The sequence below is a fragment of the Salvelinus alpinus genome, chromosome 2 (assembly GCF_045679555.1).
Source record: "Salvelinus alpinus chromosome 2, SLU_Salpinus.1, whole genome shotgun sequence".
In the NCBI taxonomy this organism is placed as follows: Eukaryota; Metazoa; Chordata; class Actinopteri; order Salmoniformes; family Salmonidae; genus Salvelinus; species Salvelinus alpinus.
Genome location: NC_092087.1, coordinates 98,277,293 through 98,303,543, shown reverse-complemented (window position 1 = coordinate 98,303,543; position 26,251 = coordinate 98,277,293). Strand labels below are relative to the sequence as shown.

The 26,251-nt window shown below is 43.4% G+C and overlaps 1 protein-coding gene across 6 annotated transcripts in view; it reads right to left on the bottom strand.

Annotated features, from left to right (window-relative positions):
- Positions 1 to 26,251, bottom strand: part of LOC139568371 (mitotic spindle assembly checkpoint protein MAD1-like) — a 122,202-nt gene that overhangs the window by 83,276 nt on the left and 12,675 nt on the right. For 3 of the 6 annotated variants that reach the window (XM_071390148.1, XM_071390149.1, XM_071390150.1), the window contains 6 exons: positions 20,498 to 20,622; positions 20,300 to 20,381; positions 17,738 to 17,868; positions 12,728 to 12,842; positions 12,363 to 12,424; positions 2,961 to 3,047 (listed from right to left, as the gene is read on the bottom strand). In XM_071390148.1, the coding sequence (XP_071246249.1) occupies positions 2,961 to 3,047; positions 12,363 to 12,424; positions 12,728 to 12,842; positions 17,738 to 17,868; positions 20,300 to 20,381; positions 20,498 to 20,622 (602 nt within the window). Of the gene's footprint in view, positions 1 to 2,960; positions 3,048 to 12,362; positions 12,425 to 12,727; positions 12,843 to 15,531; positions 15,549 to 17,213; positions 17,255 to 17,737; positions 17,869 to 20,299; positions 20,382 to 20,497; positions 20,623 to 26,251 lie in introns of those variants that run through there. The other 3 variants (XM_071390151.1, XM_071390152.1, XM_071390153.1) reach the window with 3 other exon arrangements.

Genomic DNA, 26,251 nt, shown 5'->3' with positions numbered 1-26,251 from the left:
TATTGGACACATGAGGGGTGGGGAGATACTGTATTGGACACACGCGGGAAGGGGAGATACTGTATTGGACACATGAGGGGTGGGGAGATACTGTATTGGACACATGAGGGGTGGGTAGATACTGTATTGGACACATGAGGGGTGGGGAGATACTGTATTGGACACATGAGGGGTGGGTAGATACTGTATTGGACACATGAGGGGTGGGGAGATACTGTATTGGACACATGAGGGGTGGGGAGATACTGTATTGGACACACGAGGGGTGGGTAGATACTGTATTGGACACACGAGGGGTGGGGAGATACTGTATTAGACACACGAGGGGTGGGGAGATACTGTATTGGACACACGAGGGGTGGGGAGATACTGTATTGGACACACGAGGGGTGGGGAGATACTGTATTGGACACACGAGGGGTGGGGAGATACTGTATTGGACACACGAGGGGTGGGGAGATACTGTATTGGACACACGAGGGGTGGGGAGATACTGTATTGGACACACGAGGGGTGGGGAGATACTGTATTGGACACACGAGGGGTGGGGAGATACTGTATTGGGCACACGAGGGGTGGGGAGATACTGTATTGGACACACGAGGGGTGGGGAGATACTGTATTGGACACACGAGGGGTGGGGAGATACTGTATTGGACACATGAGGGGTGGGGAGATACTGGTGGGGAGATACTGTATTGGACACATGAGGGATGGGGAGATACTGTATTGGACACACGAGGGGTGGGGAGATACTGTATTGGACACACGAGGGGTGGGGAGATACTGGTGGGGAGATACTGTATTGGACACATGAGGGGTGGGGAGATACTGTATTGGACACATGAGGGGTGGGGAGGGGGAGAGGTGGACATGATAGAGAGGGGGAGCTGGGAAGAGGGGGCAGGTGATCACGGTAGAGGAGGAGGAAATAAATTCAAACATATCTTAGAGCTACTCTGAAGAAAGCTACAGGAAGTAAAAACTTAAGAGCATCTGATACCTACAGTTCTATAGCACGCTAACTAAACAGAGCATCTGATACCTATAGTTCTATAGCACGCTAACTAAACATAGCATCTGATACCTATAGTTCTATAGCACGCTAACTAAACAGAGCATCTGATACCTATAGTTCTATAGCACGCTAACTAAACATAGCATCTGATACCTACAGTTCTATAGCACGCTAACTAAACAGAGCATCTGATACCTATAGTTCTATAGCACGCTAACTAAACAGAGCATCTGATACCTATAGTTCTATAGCACGCTAACTAAACAGAGCATCTGATACCTATAGTTCTATAGCACGCTAACTAAACAGAGCATCTGATACCTATAGTTCTATAGCACGCTAACTAAACAGAGCATCTGATACCTATAGTTCTATAGCACGCTAACTAAACAGAGCATCTGATACCTATAGTTCTATAGCACGCTAACTAAACAGAGCATCTGATACCTATAGTTCTATAGCACGCTAACTAAACAGAGCATCTGATACCTATAGTTCTATAGCACGCTAACTAAACAGAGCATCTGATACCTATAGTTCTATAGCACGCTAACTAAACAGAGCATCTGATACCTATAGTTCTATAGCACGCTAACTAAACAGAGCATCTGATACCTATAGTTCTATAGCACGCTAACTAAACAGAGCATCTGATACCTATAGTTCTATAGCACGCTAACTAAACAGAGCATCTGATACCTATAGTTCTATAGCACGCTAACTAAACAGAGCATCTGATACCTATAGTTCTATAGCACGCTAACTAAACAGAGCATCTGATACCTATAGTTCTATAGCACGCTAACTAAACAGAGCATCTGATACCTATAGTTCTATAGCACGCTAACTAAACAGAGCATCTGATACCTATAGTTCTATAGCACGCTAACTAAACAGAGCATCTGATACCTATAGTTCTATAGCACGCTAACTAAACATAGCATCTGATACCTATAGTTCTATAGCACGCTAACTAAACAGAGCATCTGATACCTATAGTTCTATAGCACGCTAACTAAACAGAGCATCTGATACCTATAGTTCTATAGCACGCTAACTAAACAGAGCATCTGATACCTATAGTTCTATAGCACGCTAACTAAACAGAGCATCTGTTACCTATAGTTCTATAGCACGCTAACTAAACAGAGCATCTGATACCTATAGTTCTATAGCACGCTAACTAAACAGAGCATCTGATACCTATAGTTCTATAGCACGCTAACTAAACAGAGCATCTGATACCTATAGTTCTATAGCACGCTAACTAAACAGAGCATCTGATACCTATAGTTCTATAGCACGCTAACTAAACAGAGCATCTGATACCTATAGTTCTATAGCACGCTAACTAAACAGAGCATCTGATACCTATAGTTCTATAGCACGCTAACTAAACATAGCATCTGATACCTATAGTTCTATAGCACGCTAACTAAACAGAGCATCTGATACCTATAGTTCTATAGCACGCTAACTAAACAGAGCATCTGATACCTATAGTTCTATAGCACGCTAACTAAACAGAGCATCTGATACCTATAGTTCTATAGCACGCTAACTAAACAGAGCATCTGATACCTATAGTTCTATAGCACGCTAACTAAACATAGCATCTGATACCTATAGTTCTATAGCACGCTAACTAAACATAGCATCTGATACCTATAGTTCTATAGCACGCTAACTAAACATAGCATCTGATACCTATAGTTCTATAGCACGCTAACTACACTGAACAAAAATATAACGCAACACGTAAAGTGATGGTCTCATGAGCTGAAGTAAATGATCCCAGAAATGATCCTTATTTCTCTCATTTTCTATTCAAATATTACATCCCTGTTAGTGAACATTTGTCCTTTGCCAAGATAATCAATCCTTTCACCTGACAGGTGTGGCATATCAAGAAGCTGATTGAGCATCATGATGTGTGTGTTACCTGCTGGTGAGAGTGTAGTTGTGTTGTTTGACAGCGATCTCTCGCTGTTGGATCTGAATCACCTCTCTGGACAGATCCTCTGGTGTCCTGTAGGGGACACAACACAGGGTTAACACACTGCCTGTTCATCCAGAGAGCTCAGAGAGACAGACGTTATGTATTAGACATTCTGATATACACAGGGTTAACACACTGCCTGTTCATCCAGAGAGATCAGAGACAGACGTTATGTATTAGACATTCTGATATACACAGGGTTAACACACTGCCTGTTCATCCAGAGAGATCAGAGACAGACGTTATGTATTAGACATTCTGATATACACAGGGTTAACACACTGCCTGTTTATCCAGAGAGATCAGAGACAGACGTTATGTATTAGACATTCTGATATACACAGGGTTAACACACTGCCTGTTTATCCAGAGAGATCAGAGACAGACGTTATGTATTAGACATTCTGATATACACAGGGTTAACACACTGCCTGTTTATCCAGAGAGATCAGAGACAGACGTTATGTATTAGACATTCTGATATACACAGGGTTAACACACTGCCTGTTCATCCAGAGAGATCAGAGAGACACACGTCATGTATTAGACATTCTGATAAACACAGGGTTAACACACTGCCTGTTTATCCAGAGAGATCAGAGAGACAGACGTTATGTATTAGACATTCTGATATACACAGGGTTAACACACTGCCTGTTCATCCAGAGAGATCAGAGACAGACGTTATGTATTAGACATTCTGATATACACAGGGTTAACACACTGCCTGTTTATCCAGAGAGATCAGAGAGACAGACGTTATGTATTAGACATTCTGATATACACAGGGTTAACACACTGCCTGTTCATCCAGAGAGATCAGAGACAGACGTTATGTATTAGACATTCTGATATACACAGGGTTAACACACTGCCTGTTCATCCAGAGAGATCAGAGAGACACACGTCATGTATTAGACATTCTGATAAACACAGGGTTAACACACTGCCTGTTTATCCAGAGAGATCAGAGAGACAGACGTTATGTATTAGACATTCTGATATACACAGGGTTAACACACTGCCTGTTCATCCAGAGAGATCAGAGACAGACGTTATGTATTAGACATTCTGATATACACAGGGTTAACACACTGCCTGTTTATCCAGAGAGATCAGAGAGACAGACGTTATGTATTAGACATTCTGATATACACAGGGTTAACACACTGCCTGTTCATCCAGAGAGATCAGAGACAGACGTTATGTATTAGACATTCTGATATACACAGGGTTAACACACTGCCTGTTTATCCAGAGAGATCAGAGACACACGTCATGTATTAGACATTCTGATAAACACAGGGTTAACACACTGCCTGTTTATCCAGAGAGATCAGAGACAGACGTTATGTATTAGACATTCTGATAAACCACATGTCAACATCCTACCCTGCTGAGACAGAGAGCAGGGGTGGAGGAGAGAAGAGGACAGAGAGAGCAGGGGTGGAGGAGAGAAGAGGACAGAGAGAGCAGGGGTGGAGGAGAGAGGAGGACAGAGGGAAGAGAGAGCAGGGGTGGAGGAGAGAGGAGGACAGAGGGAAGAGAGAGCAGGGCTGGAGGAGAGAAGAGGACAGAGGGAAGAGAGAGCAGGGGTGGAGGAGAGAGGAGGACAGAGGGAAGAGAGAGCAGGGGTGGAGGAGAGAGGAGGACAGAGGGAAGAGAGAGCAGGGCTGGAGGAGAGAAGAGGACAGAGGGAAGAGAGAGCAGGGGTGGAGGAGAGAGGAGGACAGAGGGAAGAGAGAGCAGGGGTGGAGGAGAGAGGAGGACAGAGGGAAGAGAGCAATAGAGAAAAGATGAGGACTCATTAGTGTGAGGGAACAGACAGATGGGTGGGTTCTAAAGAGATCACACAGCTTGTCAAAGTGCTTGTCTCCAGTCCTAAAGATTAACTGATGGACCTAGACGCTACAGTAGCTCAATTAACCAACACTGTCGGTATCCCAAGTAGCACCCTATTCCCTATATAGTACACTACTATAGACCAGAGCCCTATTCCCTATATAGTACACTACTATAGACCAGGGCCCTATTCCCTATATAGTACACTACTATAGACCAGGGCCCTATTCCCTATATAGTACACTACTATAGACCAGAGCCCTATTCCCTATATAGTACACTACTATAGACCAGGGCCCTATTCCCTATATAGTACACTACTATAGACCAGAGCCCTATTCCCTATATAGTACACTACTATAGACCAGGGCCCTATTCCCTATATAGTACACTACTATAGACCAGGGCCCTATTCCCTATATAGTACACTACTATAGACCAGGGCCCTATTCCCTATATAGTACACTACTGTAGACCAGGGCCCTATTCCCTATATAGTACACTACTGTAGACCAGAGCCCTATTCCCTATATAGTACACTACTATAGACCAGAGCCCTATTCCCTATATAGTGCACTACTATAGACCAGAGCCCTATTCCCTATATAGTGCACTACTATAGACCAGAGCCCTATTCCCTATATAGTGGTACTACTATAGACCATAGCCCTATTCCCTATATAGTGGTACTACTATAGACCAGGGCCCTATTCCCTATATAGAACACTACTATAGACCAGGGCCCTATTCCCTATATAGTACACTACTATAGACCAGAGCCCTATTCCCTATATAGTACACTACTGTAGACCAGGGCCCTATTCCCTATATAGTACACTACTATAGACCAGAGCCCTATTCCCTATATAGTACACTACTATAGACCAGGGCCCTATTCCCTATATAGAACACTACTATAGACCAGGGCCCTATTCCCTATATAGTACACTACTATAGACCAGAGCCCTATTCCCTATATAGTACACTACTGTAGACCAGGGCCCTATTCCCTATATAGTACACTACTATAGACCAGAGCCCTATTCCCTATATAGTACACTACTATAGACCAGAGCCCTATTCCCTATATAGTACACTACTATAGACCAGGGCACTATTCCCTATATAGTACACTACTATAGACCAGGGCACTATTCCCTATATAGTACACTACTATAGACCAGAGCCGCCCTATTCCCTATATAGTACACTACTATAGACCAGAGCCGCCCTATTCCCTATATAGTACACTACTGTAGACCAGGGCACTATTCCCTATATAGTACACTACTATAGACCAGGGCACTATTCCCTATATAGTACACTACTATAGACCAGGGCCCTATTCCCTATATAGTACACTACTGTAGACCAGGGCACTATTCCCTATATAGTACACTACTATAGACCAGGGCCCTATTCCCTATATAGTACACTACTATAGACCAGGGCCCTATTCCCTATATAGTACACTACTGTAGACCAGGGCCCTATTCCCTATATAGTACACTACTGTAGACCAGGGCACTATTCCCTATATAGTACACTACTATAGACCAGGGCCCTATTCCCTATATAGTACACTACTATAGACCAGGGCCCTATTCCCTATATAGTACACTACTGTAGACCAGGGCCCTATTCCCTATATAGAACACTACTATAGACCAGAGCCCTTTTCCCTATATAGTACACTACTGTAGACCAGGGCACTATTCCCTATATAGTACACTACTATAGACCAGGGCCCTATTCCCTATATAGTACACTACTATAGACCAGGGCCCTATTCCCTATATAGTACACTACTGTAGACCAGGGCCCTATTCCCTATATAGAACACTACTATAGACCAGAGCCCTTTTCCCTATATAGTACACTACTATAGACCAGAGCCCTATTCCCTATATAGAACACTACTATAGACCAGAGCCCTATTCCCTGTATAGTACACTACTGTAGACCAGGGCCCAGAGGGAATCGGGTGCCGTTTGGTATGGTTGCTGAATCTAAACTCTCCGGAAGCTTCTATTCTTCCAAGTCCTTAAAGACTAACTATTAAATGAGTTCCACCAGCCTCCCTTCTCCTCATATGATACAGTCCAGAGCAGTGGTTACTGACCTTCTATCCACCGTGACAGGTTATTAACGTTACGCTGAACAGAGATATAGAGAAACTCAACATGTAAAGCGTTGCTCCCATGTTTCATGAGCTGAACTAGAAGATCACAGGAAATGTTCCATACGCACAAAAACAAAGCTGATTTCTATCAAATTGTATAATAATTCATCCACCCTGACAGGTGTGACATATCAAGAAGCTGATTAAAACAGCATGATCATTACACAGGTGCACCTTGTGCTGGGGACAAATAAAAGGCCACTAAAATGTGCAGTCGTGTCAAACACACTGCCACAGACGACTCAAGTTGAGGGAGCGTGCAATTAGCATGATGACTACAGGAATGTCCACTAGAGCCGTTGCCAGAGAATTGAATGTTCATTTCTGTACCATAAACCGCCTCCAACATCAACTTAGAGAATTTGGCAGTACATCCAACCGGCCTCATAACCGCAGACCGTATGTATGACGCTGTGTGGGCGAGCGGTTTGCTGATGTCAACGTTGTTTACAGAGCGCCCCATGGTGGCGGTGGGGTTATGGTATAGGCAGGCATAAAGCTACGGACAATGAAAACAATTGCATTTTTCCAATGGCGATTTGAATGCACGAAAATACCCTATCGAGATCCTGATTCCCATTGTGAGGCATCTGTGACCAACAGGTCCATATCTGTATTCCCAGTCGTGTGAAATCCATAGATTAGGGCCTAATGAATTTATTTAAATTGACTGATTTCCTCATATGAACTGTAACTCAGTAAAAATCGATTAAATTATCGCATGTGGTGTTTATGTTTTTGTTCAGTATATTTACCTCCTTCTCATCTGATCCAAACTGAAGAAAAAAAACTATTTTCTGTGAGAAACCTTAAATAGGGTTTATTAACCTAATTCATGATGGTTAATTCGTGTGTACCCCTTTAAGAGCATTCCGCAAATCTGGGCTAGAAAACCCTCCGAATATATCTCAGATAAAAACCGTGGACACGAAGCACTGTTTGTTTCTATAGCAGAGGCTGTGGTCCAGCTACGCCCAGAGACATACAGTATATATTAACAAATAAATGACTGGCTGAGCTTAAATCAGAATATCCTAATGGTTCACAGACAGAAGTAAAAACAATACAAATGACGTGTGATTGTGATGCACCAACTTCTCAGATGATAATAATGTAACAGCTTGAGAACACTGGACTTGAATCAACCAGACAGATGGAACCACGTGACATTCAATGTGTTATCTGACTGGTGGGCCCAAGTCAACATCCCACAGGTCACATTAAGGAGGTCATGTTTTTAAAACAATGTATCAAGATCAGGAAATATTTTGTGACACACCCGAGAGCTCGTCGAGACACACCCGAGAGCTCGTCGAGACACACCCGAGAGCTCGTCGAGACACACCCGAGAGCTCGTCGAGACACACCCGAGAGCTCGTCGAGACACACCCGAGAGCTCGTCGAGACACACCAGAGAGCTCGTCGAGACACACCAGAGAGCTCGTCGAGACACACCCGAGAGCTCGTCGAGACACACCCGAGAGCTCGTCGAGACACACCCGAGAGCTCGTCGAGACACACCCGAGAGCTCGTCGAGACACACCCGAGAGCTCGTCGAGACACACCCGAGAGCTCGTCGAGACACACCCGAGAGCTCGTCGAGACACACCCGAGAGCTCGTCGAGACACACCCGAGAGCTCGTCGAGACACACCCGAGAGCTCGTCGAGACACACCCGAGAGCTCGTCGAGACACACCCGAGAGCTCGTCGAGACACACCCGAGAGCTCGTCGAGACACACCCGAGAGCTCGTCGAGACACACCCGAGAGCTCGTCGAGACACACCCGAGAGCTCGTCGAGACACACCCGAGAGCTCGTCTCGACACACTGGTTGGGAATCACTGGTCTACAGCATCTTCCAAAATGTGAAAATATAAAATAGAGACCGAAGACAGAGTGACAACCACAGAGAGAAAGTGAGAAGACGGACAGACAGACAACTAGTCACAGAAAAATGTAAATCTAGTTTAGATAAATGTCACATATGTGTGTGTATACACACACAGTACCAGTCAACAGTTTGGACACACCTACTCATTCAAGGGTTTTTCTTTATTTGTACTATTTTCTACATTGTAGAATAATAGTGAAGACATCAAAACTACGAAATAACACATATGGAATCATGTAGTAACCAAACATTTTTTATTTTATTTTTTTATTTTATAGATTTTATATTTGAGATTCTTCAAAGTAGCCACCCTTTGCCTTGATGACAGCTTTGCACACTCTTGGCATTCTCTCAACCAGCTTCATGAGGTAGTCACCTGGAATGCATTTCAATTAACAGGTGCCTTGTTAAAAGTTAATTTGTGGAATTTCTTTCCTTCTTAATGCGTTTGAGCCAATCAGTTGTGTTATGACAAGGTATACAGAATACAGAAGATATACAGAAGATAGCCCTATTTGGTAAAAGACCAAGTCCATATTATGGCAAGAACAACTCAAATTGTATTTATTTATTTAACTAGGCAAGTCAGTTAAGAACAAATTCTTATTTACAATGACGGCCTACCAGGGAACAGTGGGTTAACTGCCTTGTTCAGGGGCAGAAAGACAGATTTTTACCTTGTCAGCTCGGGGATTCGATCTTGCAACCTTTCGGTTACAACTCCAACGCTCTAACCACTAGGCTACCTGCCACCCCAAATAAGCAAAGACAAACAACAGTCCATCATTACTTTAAGACAATACGTAAAATTTCAAGAACTTTGAAAGTTTCTTCAAGTGCAGTCACTAAAACCATCAAGCGCTATGATGAAACTGGCTCATGAGGACCGCCACAGGAAAGGAAGACCCAGAGTTACCTCTGCTGCAGAGGATAAGTTCATTAGAGTTACCAGCCTCAGATTGCAGCCCAAATAAATGCTTCAGAGTTCAAGTAATAGACACATCTCAACATCAACTGTTCAGAGGAGACTGTGTGAATCAGGCCTTCATGGTCAAATTGCTGCAAAGAAACCACTACTGAAGGACACCAATAAGAAGAGACTTGCTTGGGCCATGAAGCACGGGCAATGGACATTAGACCGGTGGAAATCTGTCCTTTGCTGATGAGTCCAAATTTGCCATTTTTGTTTCCAACCGCCGTGTCTTTGTGAGGCGCAGAGTAGGTGAACGGATGATCTCTGTATGTGTGGTTCCCACCGTGAAGCATGGAGGAGGAGGTGTGGCGGTGCTTTGCTGGTGACACTGTGATATATTTAGAATTCAATGCACACTTAACACTTCCTACCTGTTAGGAATTTTGTTAATAAATAGTTAAAACAAATTCTAGCTTTAGATAAAAAATATAACAAATTGAACTCTGCATGCCTGGTGAAAAGAGATTTGTGTTGTGGGTTATAAAGTAAGCAGAAAGGGTCATTAAACTCTGGTTGAACTGACCCAACTTAGCCCTGAGATGTTTAGATAAGGCTGTGGGTCACTTTTTAGGTCTTTCATTATCTTGAGTTGTCTGCTCAAGTGGTAATCAATTATAGTGAGCCTTCAGGATAAATGATTATATAGTGTTTCATGTGAGTGCCCTGTGAGGTTAGAATGAACTTTTGAACCTGTTTTCTATTTGATTAGGACAATGAGACGCATTCTGTAACCTATGACGTCATATATTGTATATAAGTCTGTGTTTATGATCAAATGGGAGCTTGCTCCGAGAATAAACACTATTATCTACTTTTAATATGACTGTATCCTGTCTATTTTATGTTAATAAGTATCTTACAAATTCTTATAAATAGACAGTTTGAATTTAATTAATGAGTATATTGTAGGAATTATTTAATTCCACTAACACTACCACAGCATTCTGCAGCGATACGCCTTCCCATCTGGTTTGCGCTTAGTGGGACTATCATTTGGTTTTCAAACAGGACAATGACCCCAAACACACCTCCAGGCTGTATAAGGGCTATTTGACCAAGAAGGAGAGTGATGGAGTGCTGCATCAGATGACCTGGTCTCCACAATCACCCAACCTCAACCCAATTGAGATGGTTTGGGATGAGTTGGACCGCAGAGTGAAGGAAAAGCAGCCAACAAGTGCTCAGCATATGTGGGGATACCTTCAAGACTGTTGAAAAAGCATTCCTCATGAAGCTGGTTGAGAGAATGCCAAGAGTGTGCAAAGCTGTCATCAAGGCAAATGGTGGCTACTTTGAAGAACCTAAAATATATTTTAACACTTTTTTGGTTACTACATGATTCCATGTGTGTGATTTCATAGTTTTGATGTCTTCACTATTATACAATGTAGAACATAGTAATGAGTAGGTGTGTCCAAACTTTTAACTGGTATTGTATATATACATACATATACAAAAGTATGTGGACACCCCTTCAAATTAGTGGATTCGGCTATTTCAGTCACACCCGTTGCTGACAGGTGTATAAAGTCGAGCACACAGCCATGCAATCTCCATAGACAAACATCGGCAGTAGAATGGGCTTACTGAAGAGCTCAAGGACTTTCAACGTGGCACCGTCATAGGATGCCACCTTTCCAACAAGTCAGTTTGTCATATTTTAGCCCTGCTAGAGCAGCCCCGGTCAACTGTAAGTGCTGTTATTGTGAAGTGGGAACTTCTAGGAGCAACAACGGCTCAGCAGCGAAGTGGTAGGCCACACAGGCTCACAGAACGGGACCACCGAGTGCTGAAACGCGTGAAACGAGCAGCCGCACACAAGCCTAAGAACATCAAGAGCAATGTCAAGGTGAGTGGGGGGGAGTAATGCCATGTGAGAGAATCGTGTGGGAGAGAGAACGAGAAAACCCATTTAACATAAAATTGACACAGTTTATTAGGTACAGCCATGTTTGAGACACTGGATCTGGTGCACCAGGCAGTGACGACCACACCACCCAGGCTCAGTCTCTCAGGTCCCTCGTTCTCCCATCCGTTCAATAGAACAGTAACTGAATGCCTCGATGCCCGTCTGCCTGCTTTCTATAGCATGACTCACTGTCTGTAGGAGCCATCTATTTAGGTGAACAAGGTGATGTACCTAATAATCTGGCCCCTCAGTGTACATCAAACGCTGGGGAAGTCACGAGAGACAAATATAGTGTGTGTGTTAGATGCAGTGCAGTGATTGTAATGTGTCTGATGTGCTTCCCTTCTCATATGGAAACATGCAATCATTCTGTCATTATGGGCTTTCAGCACAGAACACACACACACACACAGCAGGCATAAGGTAAACAAATCATAAAACGTCACTCTCTCTTCACAGAGAGAATGAGGCACCAGTATTTTTCATGACTCCAGAGCTCCACCCAGTGGTGACATATTATACTGCAGACAGAGACATGCCAGCTGACCTTATGTTGAGTCCAGTAGACTGCCCCAGGTTCTCCCAGGCCTGCAGTTTCTGAGACAGTTTCTGGAGGAGAAAGGAACAAGATTACACACCAGGGTGTAGGGATTCAAGGTTTCACATTTACAAATTCAACTATTAAGCAGATTGTTTCAAACCCTGAGATTTGTTAATTGTTCACCAAGTAAAAAAAAAATAAAAAAAAAAGTTTCCTTTTCAGTTGTGTATCAGAACCACCATTAATTAGAACAGACAGTATAATGCAAATGTTTCTCCTCCTGCTCTGTTTCACATTTAAAACACACTAACAGGTCACACACCTCCTTCTCCAGCTCTGTTTCACATTTAAAACACACTAACAGGTCACACCTCCTTCTCCAGCTCCACGTTCACCATCTCCTCTTTCATCTTCTCCATCCGTTCTACCTTACATCTCAATCCCTCCGTTTCCTCCTTCAGCAGGATCACGTTCTCCCTCGTCTCCCTGGGACACAGAATGAGGGGAGACAGTGAGAGTGAGTGAGTGAGTGAGTGAGTGAGTGAGTGAGTGAGTGAGTGAGACAGACACAGAGAGAGAAAGAGACAGAGAGAAACACAGAGAGAGAAAGAGACAGAGAAAGAGAGAGAGAAAGAGAGAGAGAGACAGAGAGAGACAGAGAAAGAGACAGAGAGAGAGAGACAGAGAGAGAGACAGAGAGAGAGAGGTTTAAGAGACATTAATGATAGTTCTCTTCTTTTACAACCTACAAATGACCTCTCTTACCTGTCCTGCTCCATGTGTTCTAGTAGTGTTACCTGAGGTAAACATTCTCCTCTCTTACCTGTCCTGCTCCACGTGTTCTAGTAGTGTTACCTGAGGTAAACATTCTCCTCTCTTACCTGTCCTGCTCCACGTGTTCTAGTAGTGTTACCTGAGGTAAACATTCTCCTCTCTCACCTGTCCTGATCCATGTGGTCTAGTAGTGTTACCTGAGGTAAACATTCTCCTCTCTCACCTGTCCTGATCCACGTGTTCTAGTAGTGTTACCTGAGGTAAACATTCTCCTCTCTCACCTGTCCTGATCTATGTGGTCTAGTAGTGTTACCTGAGGTAAACATTCTCCTCTCTTACCTGTCCTGATCCATGTGTTCTAGTAGTGTTACCTGAGGTAAACATTCTCCTCTCTTACCTGTCCTGCTCCACGTGTTCTAGTAGTGTTACCTGAGGTAAACATTCTCCTCTCTTACCTGTCCTGCTCCACGTGTTCTAGTAGTGTTACCTGAGGTAAACATTCTCCTCTCTCACCTGTCCTGATCCATGTGGTCTAGTAGTGTTACCTGAGGTAAACATTCTCCTCTCTCACCTGTCCTGATCCACGTGTTCTAGTAGTGTTACCTGAGGTAAACATTCTCCTCTCTCACCTGTCCTGATCTATGTGGTCTAGTAGTGTTACCTGAGGTAAACATTCTCCTCTCTTACCTGTCCTGATCCATGTGTTCTAGTAGTGTTACCTGAGGTAAACATTCTCCTCTCTCACCTGTCCTGCTCCATGTGTTCTAGTAGTGTTACCTGAGGTAAACATTCTCCTCTCTCACCTGTCCTGCTCCATGTGGTCTAGTAGTGTTACCTGAGGTAAACATTCTCCTCTCTCACCTGTCCTGCTCCACGTGTTCTAGTAGTGTTACCTGAGGTAAACATTCTCCTCTCTTACCTGTCCTGCTCCATGTGTTCTAGTAGTGTTACCTGAGGTAAACATTCTCCTCTCTCACCTGTCCTGATCCATGTGTTCTAGTAGTGTTACCTGAGGTAAAAATTCTCCTCTCTCACCTGTCCTGCTCCATGCGTTCTAGTAGTGTTACCTGAGGTAAACATTCTCCTCTCTTACCTGTCCTGCTCCACGTGTTCTAGTAGTGTTACCTGAGGTAAACATTCTCCTCTCTTACCTGTCCTGCTCCTTGTGTTCTAGTAGTGTTACCTGAGGTAAACATTCTCCTCTCTTACCTGTCCTGCTCCACGTGTTCTAGTAGTGTTACCTGAGGTAAACATTCTCCTCTCTCACCTGTCCTGCTCCACGTGTTCTAGTAGTGTTACCTGAGGTAAACATTCTCCTCTCTCACCTGTCCTGATCCATGTGTTCTAGTAGTGTTACCTGAGGTAAACATTCTCCTCTCTCACCTGTCCTGATCCATGTGTTCTAGTAGTGTTACCTGAGGTAAACATTCTCCTCTCTCACCTGTCCTGATCCATGTGTTCTAGTAGTGTTACCTGAGGTAAACATTCTCCTCTCTCACCTGTCCTGCTCCACGTGTTCTAGTAGTGTTACCTGAGGTAAACATTCTCCTCTCTTACCTGTCCTGCTCCACGTGTTCTAGTAGTGTTACCTGAGGTAAACATTCTCCTCTCTCACCTGTCCTGATCCATGTGTTCTAGTAGTGTTACCTGAGGTAAACATTCTCCTCTCTTACCTGTCCTGATCCATGTGTTCTAGTAGTGTTACCTGAGGTAAACATTCTCCTCTCTCACCTGTCCTGCTCCACGTGTTCTAGTAGTGTTACCTGAGGTAAACATTCTCCTCTCTTACCTGTCCTGATCCATGTGTTCTAGTAGTGTTACCTGAGGTAAACATTCTCCTCTCTCACCTGTCCTGCTCCATGTGTTCTAGTAGTGTTACCTGAGGTAAACATTCTCCTCTCTCACCTGTCCTGATCCATGTGTTCTAGTAGTGTTACCTGAGGTAAACATTCTCCTCTCTCACCTGTCCTGATCCATGTGTTCTAGTAGTGTTACCTGAGGTAAACATTCTCCTCTCTCACCTGTCCTGATCCATGTGTTCTAGTAGTGTTACCTGAGGTAAACATTCTCCTCTCTTACCTGTCCTGATCCATGTGTTCTAGTAGTGTTACCTGAGGTAAACATTCTCCTCTCTTACCTGTCCTGATCCATGTGTTCTAGTAGTGTTACCTGAGGTAAACATTCTCCTCTCTCACCTGTCCTGCTCCACGTGTTCTAGTAGTGTTACCTGAGGTAAACATTCTCCTCTCTCACCTGTCCTGATCCATGTGTTCTAGTAGTGTTACCTGAGGTAAACATTCTCCTCTCTTACCTGTCCTGCTCCATGTGTTCTAGTAGTGTTACCTGAGGTAAACATTCTCCTCTCTCACCTGTCCTGATCCATGTGTTCTAGTAGTGTTACCTGAGGTAAACGTTCTCCTCTCTCACCTGTCCTGCTCCACGTGTTCTAGTAGTGTTACCTGAGGTAAACATTCTCCTCTCTTACCTGTCCTGCTCCATGTGTTCTAGTAGTGTTACCTGAGGTAAACATTCTCCTCTCTCACCTGTCCTGATCCATGTGTTCTAGTAGTGTTACCTGAGGTAAACATTCTCCTCTCTCACCTGTCCTGATCTATGTATTCTAGTAGTGTTACCTGAGGTAAACATTCTCCTCTCTCACCTGTCCTGATCCATGTGTTCTAGTAGTGTTACCTGAGGTAAACATTCTCCTCTCCCACCTGTCCTGATCTATGTATTCTAGTAGTGTTACCTGAGGTAAACATTCTCCTCTCTTACCTGTCCTGATCCATGTGTTCTAGTAGTGTTACCTGAGGTAAACATTCTCCTCTCTCACCTGTCCTGCTCCATGTGTTCTAGTAGTGTTACCTGAGGTAAACATTCTCCTCTCTTACCTGTCCTGATCCATGTGTTCTAGTAGTGTTACCTGAGGTAAACATTCTCCTCTCCCACCTGTCCTGATCTATGTATTCTAGTAGTGTTACCTGAGGTAAACATTCTCCTCTCTTACCTGTCCTGATCCATGTGTTCTAGTAGTGTTACCTGAGGTAAACATTCTCCTCTCTCACCTGTCCTGCTCCATGTGTTCTAGTAGTGTTACCTGAGGTAAACATTCTCCTCTCTTACCTGTCCTGATCCATGTGTTCTAGTAGTGTTACCTGAGGTAAACATTCTCCTCTCTTACCTGTCCTGATCCATGTGTTCTAGTAGTGTTACCTGAGGTAAACATTCTCCTCTCTCACCTGTCCTGCTCCATGTGTTCTAGTAGTGTTACCTGAGGTAAACATTCTCCTCTCTTACCTGTCCTGATCCATGTGTTCTAGTAGTGTTACCTGAGGTAAACATTCTCCTCTCTTACCTGTCCTGATCCATGTGTTCTAGTAGTGTTACCTGAGGTAAACATTCTCCTCTCTCACCTGTCCTGCTCCATGTGTTCTAGTAGTGTTACCTGAGGTAAACATTCTCCTCTCTCACCTGTCCTGCTCCATGTGTTCTAGTAGTGTTACCTGAGGTAAACATTCTCCTCTCTTACCTGTCCTGATCCATGTGTTCTAGTAGTGTTACCTGAGGTAAACATTCTCCTCTCTTACCTGTCCTGATCCATGTGTTCTAGTAGTGTTACCTGAGGTAAACATTCTCCTCTCTCACCTGTCCTGCTCCATGTGTTCTAGTAGTGTTACCTGAGGTAAACATTCTCCTCTCTCACCTGTCCTGATCCATGTGTTCTAGTAGTGTTACCTGAGGTAAACATTCTCCTCTCTCACCTGTCCTGCTCCATGTGTTCTAGTAGTGTTACCTGAGGTAAACATTCTCCTCTCTCACCTGTCCTGATCCACGTGTTCTAGTAGTGTTACCTGAGGTAAACATTCTCCTCTCTTACCTGTCCTGATCCATGTGTTCTAGTAGTGTTACCTGAGGTAAACATTCTCCTCTCTCACCTGTCCTGCTCCATGTGTTCTAGTAGTGTTACCTGAGGTAAACATTCTCCTCTCTCACCTGTCCTGATCCACGTGTTCTAGTAGTGTTACCTGAGGTAAACATTCTCCTCTCTCACCTGTCCTGATCCACGTGTTCTAGTAGTGTTACCTGAGGTAAACGTTCTCCTCTCGTAGCTGTCGGAGCTCCTTGTGTTCTAGTAGTGTTACCTGAGGTAAACGTTCTCCTCTCTCACCTGTCCTGATCCACGTGTTCTAGTAGTGTTACCTGAGGTAAACATTCTCCTCTCTCACCTGTCCTGATCCATGTGTTCTAGTAGTGTTACCTGAGGTAAACATTCTCCTCTCTCACCTGTCCTGATCCACGTGTTCTAGTAGTGTTACCTGAGGTAAACATTCTCCTCTCTCACCTGTCCTGATCCATGTGTTCTAGTAGTGTTACCTGAGGTAAACGTTCTCCTCTCTCACCTGTCCTGATCCATGTGTTCTAGTAGTGTTACCTGAGGTAAACGTTCTCCTCTCGTAGCTGTCGGAGCTCCTTGTGTTCTAGTAGTGTTACCTGAGGTAAACATTCTCCTCTCTTACCTGTCCTGCTCCATGTGTTCTAGTAGTGTTACCTGAGGTAAACATTCTCCTCTCTCACCTGTCCTGATCCATGTGTTCTAGTAGTGTTACCTGAGGTAAACGTTCTCCTCTCGTAGCTGTCGGAGCTCCTTATCCATATCCGGGACCCTAGCGACCTCTGACCTCATGTTCTTCACTATGACAACATCCTGTTCCTGCAGAGCCAACTTCCTCTCCAACTCCTGGGGGGGAAGAGAGGAGACACACACACCTTTGAGTTGTATTCTCAGGCTCATGAAAGAGGGACTTAATGACCATCTGAAAGGTGAACATCATGTGGAGTTTGAGTGTTAGACTGAAGAGTTAATAGCATCTCTTCATTTGAAGGCAGGTCATTTAAACCCAGTAAAAACACATGGTGATTACATTGAGAGTTTATAAAGCCTACATAGGACAGAGGTTAAACCCAGTAATAAATAGTGATTACATTGAGAGTTTATAAAGCCTACATAGGACAGAGGTTAAACCCAGTAATAAATGGTGATTACATTGAGAGTTTATAAAGCCTACATAGGACAGAGGTTAAACCCAGTAATAAATAGTGATTACATTGAGAGTTTATAAAGCCTACATAGGACAGAGGTTAAACCCAGTAATAAATGGTGATTACATTGAGAGTTTATAAAGCCTACATAGGACAGAGGTTAAACCCAGTAATAAATAGTGATTACATTGAGAGTTTATAAAGCCTACAGAGGACAGAGGTTAAACCCAGTAGTAAATAGTGATTACATTAAGAGTTTATAAAGCCTACAGAGGACAGAGGTTAAACCCAGTAATAAATAGTGATTACATTGAGAGTTTATAAAGCCTACAGAGGACAGAGGTTAAACCCAGTAGTAAATAGTGATTACATTGAGAGTTTATAAAGCCTACAGAGGACAGAGGTTAAACGCAGTAATAAATAGTGATTACATTGAGAGTTTATAAAGCCTACATAGGACAGAGGTTAAACCCAGTAATAAATAGTGATTACATTGAGAGTTTATAAAGCCTACATAGGACAGAGGTTAAACCCAGTAATAAATAGTGATTACATTGAGAGTTTATAAAGCCTACAAAAGACAGAGGCATCTCACTGGCTGCTTTTAAAAAATTACCACTTTACTTCCCAAATGACACTTTGGAGAGAAGACACATGGATGCCAAAATAAGCAGAAGCAAAATAAAATTGGCCTGCATTTGCTCTGTTCAACAGCTCAAAACCTCTTCAGGGAAATAAAGCACCACAGAATAGACAGATTGATACTTCAATCCTTTTCCTAGCTCCCCAACTCTAGTCCCAATCTCAACCCCAGTCCTAATCCTAACCTAGCTCCCCTACTCTAGTCCCAATCTCAACCCCAGTCCTAATCCTAACCTAGCTCCCCAACTCTAGTCCCAATCTCAACCCCAGGCCTAACCTAGCTCCCCAACTCTAGTCCCAATCTCATCCCCAGTCCTAATCCTAACCTAGCTCCCCAACTCTAGTCCCAATCTCATCCCCAGTCCTAATCCTAACCTAGCTCCCCAACTCTAGTCCCAATCTCAACCCCAGTACTAACCTAGCTCCCCAACTCTAGTCCCAATCTCATCCCCAGTCCTAATCCTAACCTAGCTCCCCAACTCTGTTCCCAATCTCAACCCCAGTCCTAATCCTAACCTAGCTCCCCAACTCTAGTCCCAATCTCAACCCCAGTCCTAATCCTAACCTAGCTCCCCAACTCTCGTCCCAATCTCAACCCCAGTCCTAACCTAGCTCCCCAACTCTAGTCCCAATCTCATCCCCAGTCCTAATCCTAACCTAGCTCCCCAACTCTGTTCCCAATCTCAACCCCAGTCCTAATCCCCAGTCCTAATCCTAACCTAGCTCCCCAACTCTAGTCCCAATCTCAACCCCAGTCCTAATCCTAACCTAGCTCCCCAACTCTAGTCCCAATCTCAACCCCAGTACTAACCTAGCTCCCCAACTCTAGTCCCAATCTCATCCCCAGTCCTAATCCTAACCTAGCTCCCCAACTCTGTTCCCAATCTCATCCCCAGTCCTAATCCTAACCTAGCTCCCCAACTCTGTTCCCAATCTCAACCCCAGTCCTAATCCTAACCTAGCTCCCCAACTGTAGTCCCAATCTCAACCCCAGTCCTAACCTAGCTCCCCAACTCTGTTCCCAATCTCAACCCCAGTCCTAATCCTAACCTAGCTCCCCAACTGTAGTCCCAATCTCAACCCCAGTCCTAATCCTAACCTAGCTCCCCAACTCTGTTCCCAATCTCAACCCCAGTCCTAATCCTAACCTAGCTCCCCAACTCTAGTCCCAATCTCAACCCCAGTCCTAATCTAGCTCTAACTGTAGTCCCAATCTCAACCCCAGTCCTAATCTAGCTCTAACTGTAGTCCCAATCTCAACCCCAGTCCTAATTTGAATTCAGGTACAATCAGTCTCAATCTTCATACATCAGTCAACCCTAATCCTAACCTAGTTTTCTAAACCTAGTCCAAATCTCAACCCCAGTCCTAATCCTAACCTCCTAGTTTTCTAAACCTAGTCCCAATCTGAACTGTATTAATACCAATCTTAATCTAGACATCATTCAGTTTAGTCCAACTTTGAACAACAATAATCGAAGCCTCACCTTAATCTTGAGTTCGTGGTCGGAGCACGTGGATGATGCTGACTGGAGGGCCTGGCACCGCTGAGACACTTCCTGGTACTTCCTGTAAAGAGGACCAGTCAGGGGGGGGGAGGAAATCCAGGCAGGACCAATCAGAGGGAAGGGAAACCAGGAAATACCAATCAGAAGAAAGGATATCCAGGAAGGAGTGTGTGTTACCTGTGTTGTAGCTCCACTTGTTCCTGTAGTCCCTGGTTCTCCAGTGTCTGGTTAGAGATGGTGTTGTCCCGAGTCTGGACCTGCTGCTTCAGGTCACGGATCTCATCCTTTAAACCACTCACCGTCTACAGGGACAAATAACACTCACCGTCTACAGGGACAAATAACACTCACCGTCTACAGGGACAAATAACACTCACCGTCTACAGGGACGAATAACACTCACCGTCTACAGGGTCAAATAACACTCACCGTCCACAGGGACAAATAACACTCACCGTCCACAGGGACAAATAACACTCACCGTCCACAGGGACAAATAACACTCACCGTCTACAGGGACAAATAACACTCACCGTCTACAGGGACAAATAACACTCACCGTCTACAGGGACAAATAACACTCACCGTCTACAGGGACAAATAACACTCACCGTCTACAGGGACAAATAACACTCACCGTCTACAGGGACAAATAACACTCACCGTCTACAGGGACAAATAACACTCACCGTCTACAGGGACAAATAACACTCACCGTCTACAGGGACAAATAACACTCACCGTCTACAGGGACAAATAACACTCACCGTCCACAGGGACAAATAACACTCACCGTCTACAGGGACAAATAACACTCACCGTCTACAGGGACGAATAACACTCACCGTCCACAGGGACAAATAACACTCACCGTCTACAGGGACAAATAACACTCACCGTCTACAGGGACGAATAACACTCGCCGTCTACAGGGAACAAATAACACTCACCGTCTACAGGGACGAATAACACTCACCGTCTACAGGGACAAATAACACTCACCGTCTACAGGGACAAATAACACTCACCGTCCACAGGGACGAATAACACTCACCGTCTACAGGGACAAATAACACTCACCGTCTACAGGGACGAATAACACATACCGTCTACAGGGACGAATAACACATACCGTCTACAGGGACAAATAACACATACTGTAGCCATCAGCTGTGTGTGGCACTACCTCTGCCTCCTACGGGGACGCGGGCTGGGATTTAAAATATATATAATAATAATATATAAATAAATATAAATATATAAAAATATAAAGGACAAATAATGAGTTGCTCCACAGAAAAGTAGCAATTTGACAATGTGAGTGAAGACTAGAGGTCGACCGGTTAATTAGGGCCGGTTTCAGGTTTTCATAACAAATCGGTAATCGGGAATTTTTGGACGCAGATTATGGCCCAATACATCGCACTCCACGAGGAAACTGCGTGGCAGGCTGACCACCTGTTACGCGAGTGCAGCAAGGAGTTAGCTAGCATTAAACTTATCTTATAAAAAACAATCAATCTTCACATAATAACTAGTTAACTACACATGGTTGATGATATTACTAGGTTAACTAGCGTGTCCTGCGTTGCATATAATCAATGCGGTGCCTGTTAATTTATCATCGAATCACAGCCTACCGCGCCAAACGGGGGATGATTTAACAAAAGCCCATTAGCAAAAAAAAAGCACAATTGTTGCAAGAATGTACCTAACCATGAACATCAATGCCTTTCTTTTGTAAACCTGAAAATTTAGTTAAAAGCAATTCATGTTAGCAGGCAATATTAACTAGGGAAATTGTGTCACTTCTCTTGCGCTCATTGTATGTAGAGTCATGCTATATGCAACAGTTTGGGCCGTCTGGCTCGTTGCGAACTAATTGCCAGAATTAGTTCCGTATTTCACTGAAAGAATACACTTTTTGTTTTCAAAATGATAGTTTCCGGATTTGACCAAAGGCTCGTATTTCGGTGTTTATTATATTATAATTAAGTCTATGATTTGATATAGCAGTCTGAGCGGTGGTAGGCAGCAGCAGGCTCGTAAGCATTCATTCAAACTTTACTGCGTTTGCCAGCAGCTCTTAGCAATGCACAGTGCTGTTTATGACTTCAAGCCTATCAACTCCTGAGATTAGGCTGGCAATACTAAAGTGCCTATAAGAACATCCAATAGTCAAAGGTATATGAAACACAAATGGTATAGAGAAAAATAGTCGACGCGTCATAATTCCTATAATAACTACAACCTAAAACTTCTTACCTGGGAATATTGAAGACTCATGTTAAAAGGAACCACCAGCTTTCATATGTTCTCATGTTCTGAGCAAGGAACTTAAACGTTAGCATTTTTACATGGCGCATATTGTACCTGGTTAGAGGAGTGATGTTATGGTATAATCTGAACTCTGTTACAGGTGTACCTGGTTAGAGGAGTGATGTTATAATCTGAACTCTGTTACAGGTGTACCTGGTTAGAGGAGTGATGTTATGGTATAATCTGCACTCTGTTACAGGTGTACCTGGTTAGAGGAGTGATGTTATGGTATAATCTGCACTCTGTTACAGGTGTACCTGGTTAGAGGAGTGATGGTATAATCTGAACTCTGTTACAGGTGTACCTGGTTAGAGGAGTGATGTTATGTTATAATCTGAACTCTGTTACAGGTGTACCTGGTTAGAGGAGTGATGTTATGGTATAATCTGAACTCTGTTACAGGTGTACCTGGTTAGAGGAGTGATGTTATGGTATAATCTGAACTCTGTTACAGGTGCACCTGGTTAGAGGAGTGATGTTATGGTATAATCTGAACTCTGTTACAGGTGTACCTGGTTAGAGGAGTGATGTTATGGTATAATCTGAACTCTGTTACAGGTGTACCTGGTTAGAGGTGTGATGGTATAATCTGAACTCTGTTACAGGTGTACCTGGTTAGAGGAGTGATGTTATAATCTGAACTCTGTTACAGGTGCACCTGGTTAGAGGAGTGATGTTATAATCTGAACTCTGTTACAGGTGTACCTGGTTAGAGGAGTGATGTTATAGTATAATCTGAACTCTGTTACAGGTGTACCTGGTTAGAGGAGTGATGTTATGGTATAATCTGAACTCTGTTACAGGTGTACCTGGTTAGAGGAGTGATGGTATAATCTGAACTCTGTTACAGGTGTACCTGGTTAGAGGAGTGATGGTATGGTATAATCTGAACTCTGTTACAGGTGTACCTGGTTAGAGGTGTGATGTTATGTTATAATCTGAACTCTGTTACAGGTGTACCTGGTTAGAGGAGTGATGGTATAATCTGAACTCTGTTACAGGTGTACCTGGTTAGAGGAGTGATGTTATAATCTGAACTCTGTTACAGGTGTACCTGGTTAGAGGAGTGATGTTATAATCTGAACTCTGTTACAGGTGTACCTGGTTAGAGGAGTGATGTTATGGTATAATCTGAACTCTGTTACAGGTGTACCTGGTTAGAGGAGTGATGTTATGGTATAATCTGAACTCTGTTACAGGTGTACCTGGTTAGAGGAGTGATGTTATGGTATAATCTGAACTCTGTTACAGGTGTACCTGGTTAGAGGAGTGATGTTATAATCTGAACTCTGTTACAGGTGTACCTGGTTAGAGGAGTGATGTTATGGTATAATCTGAACTCTGTTACAGGTGTACCTGGTTAGAGGTGTGATGTTATGGTATAATCTGAACTCTGTTACAGGTGTACCTGGTTAGGGGAGTGATGTTATAATCTGAACTCTGTTACAGGTGTACCTGGTTAGAGGAGTGATGTTATGGTATAATCTGAACTCTGTTACAGGTGTACCTGGTTAGAGGAGTGATGTTATGGTATAATCTGAACTCTGTTACAGGTGTACCTGGTTAGGGGAGTGATGTTATAATCTGAACTCTGTTACAGGTGTACCTGGTTAGAGGAGTGATGTTATGGTATAATCTGCACTCTGTTACAGGTGTACCTGGTTAGAGGAGTGATGTTATGGTATAATCTGAACTCTGTTACAGGTGTACCTGGTTAGAGGAGTGATGTTATGGTATAATCTGAACTCTGTTACAGGTGTACCTGGTTAGAGGAGTGATGTTATAATCTGAACTCTGTTACAGGTGTACCTGGTTAGAGGAGTGATGTTATGGTATAATCTGAACTCTGTTACAGGTGTACCTGGTTAGAGGAGTGATGTTATGGTATAATCTGAACTCTGTTACAGGTGTACCTGGTTAGAGGAGTGATGTTATAATCTGAACTCTGTTACAGGTGTACCTGGTTAGAGGAGTGATGTTATGGTATAATCTGAACTCTGTTACAGGTGTACCTGGTTAGAGGAGTGATGTTATAGTATAATCTGAACTCTGTTACAGGTGTACCTGGTTAGAGGAGTGATGTTATAATCTGAACTCTGTTACAGGTGTACCTGGTTAGAGGTGTGATGTTATGGTATAATCTGAACTCTGTTACAGGTGTACCTGGTTAGAGGAGTGATGTTATAGTATAATCTGAACTCTGTTACAGGTGTACCTGGTTAGAGGTGTGATGTTATGGTATAATCTGAACTCTGTTACAGGTGTACCTGGTTAGAGGAGTGATGTTATGGTATAATCTGAACTCTGTTACAGGTGTACCTGGTTAGAGGAGTGATGTTATGTTATAATCTGAACTCTGTTACAGGTGTACCTGGTTAGAGGAGTGATGTTATGGTATAATCTGAACTCTGTTACAGGTGTACCTGGTTAGAGGAGTGATGGTATAATCTGAACTCTGTTACAGGTGTACCTGGTTAGAGGAGTGATGTTATGGTATAATCTGAACTCTGTTACAGGTGTACCTGGTTAGAGGAGTGATGTTATGGTATAATCTGAACTCTGTTACAGGTGCACCTGTTTAGAGGAGTGATGTTATAATCTGAACTCTGTTACAGGTGTACCTGGTTAGAGGAGTGATGTTATAATCTGAACTCTGTTACAGGTGTACCTGGTTAGAGGAGTGATGTTATGTTATAATCTGAACTCTGTTACAGGTGTACCTGGTTAGAGGAGTGATGTTATGTTATAATCTGAACTCTGTTACAGGTGTACCTGTTTAGAGGAGTGATGTTATGGTATAATGTGAACTCTGTTACAGGTGTACCTGGTTAGAGGAGTGATGTTATAATCTGAACTCTGTTACAGGTGTACCTGGTTAGAGGAGTGATGTTATGTTATAATCTGAACTCTGTTACAGGTGTACCTGGTTAGAGGAGTGATGTTATGGTATAATCTGAACTATGTTACAGGTGTACCTGGTTAGAGGTGTGATGTTATGGTATAATGTGAACTCTGTTACAGGTGTACCTGGTTAGAGGAGTGATGTTATAATCTGAACTCTGTTACAGGTGTACCTGGTTAGAGGAGTGATGGTATAATCTGAACTCTGTTACAGGTGTACCTGGTTAGAGGAGTGATGGTATAATCTGAACTCTGTTACAGGTGTACCTGGTTAGAGGAGTGATGTTATGGTATAATCTGAACTCTGTTACAGGTGTACCTGGTTAGAGGAGTGATGTTATAATCTGAACTCTGTTACAGGTGTACCTGGTTAGAGGAGTGATGTTATGTTATAATCTGAACTATGTTACAGGTGTACCTGGTTAGAGGTGTGATGTTATGGTATAATCTGAACTCTGTTACAGGTGTACCTGGTTAGAGGAGTGATGTTATGTTATAATCTGAACTCTGTTACAGGTGTACCTGGTTAGAGGAGTGATGTTATGGTATAATCTGAACTCTGTTACAGGTGTACCTGGTTAGAGGAGTGATGTTATGGTATAATCTGAACTCTGTTACAGGTGTACCTGGTTAGAGGTGTGATGTTATGGTATAATGTGAACTCTGTTACAGGTGTACCTGGTTAGAGGAGTGATGTTATAATCTGAACTC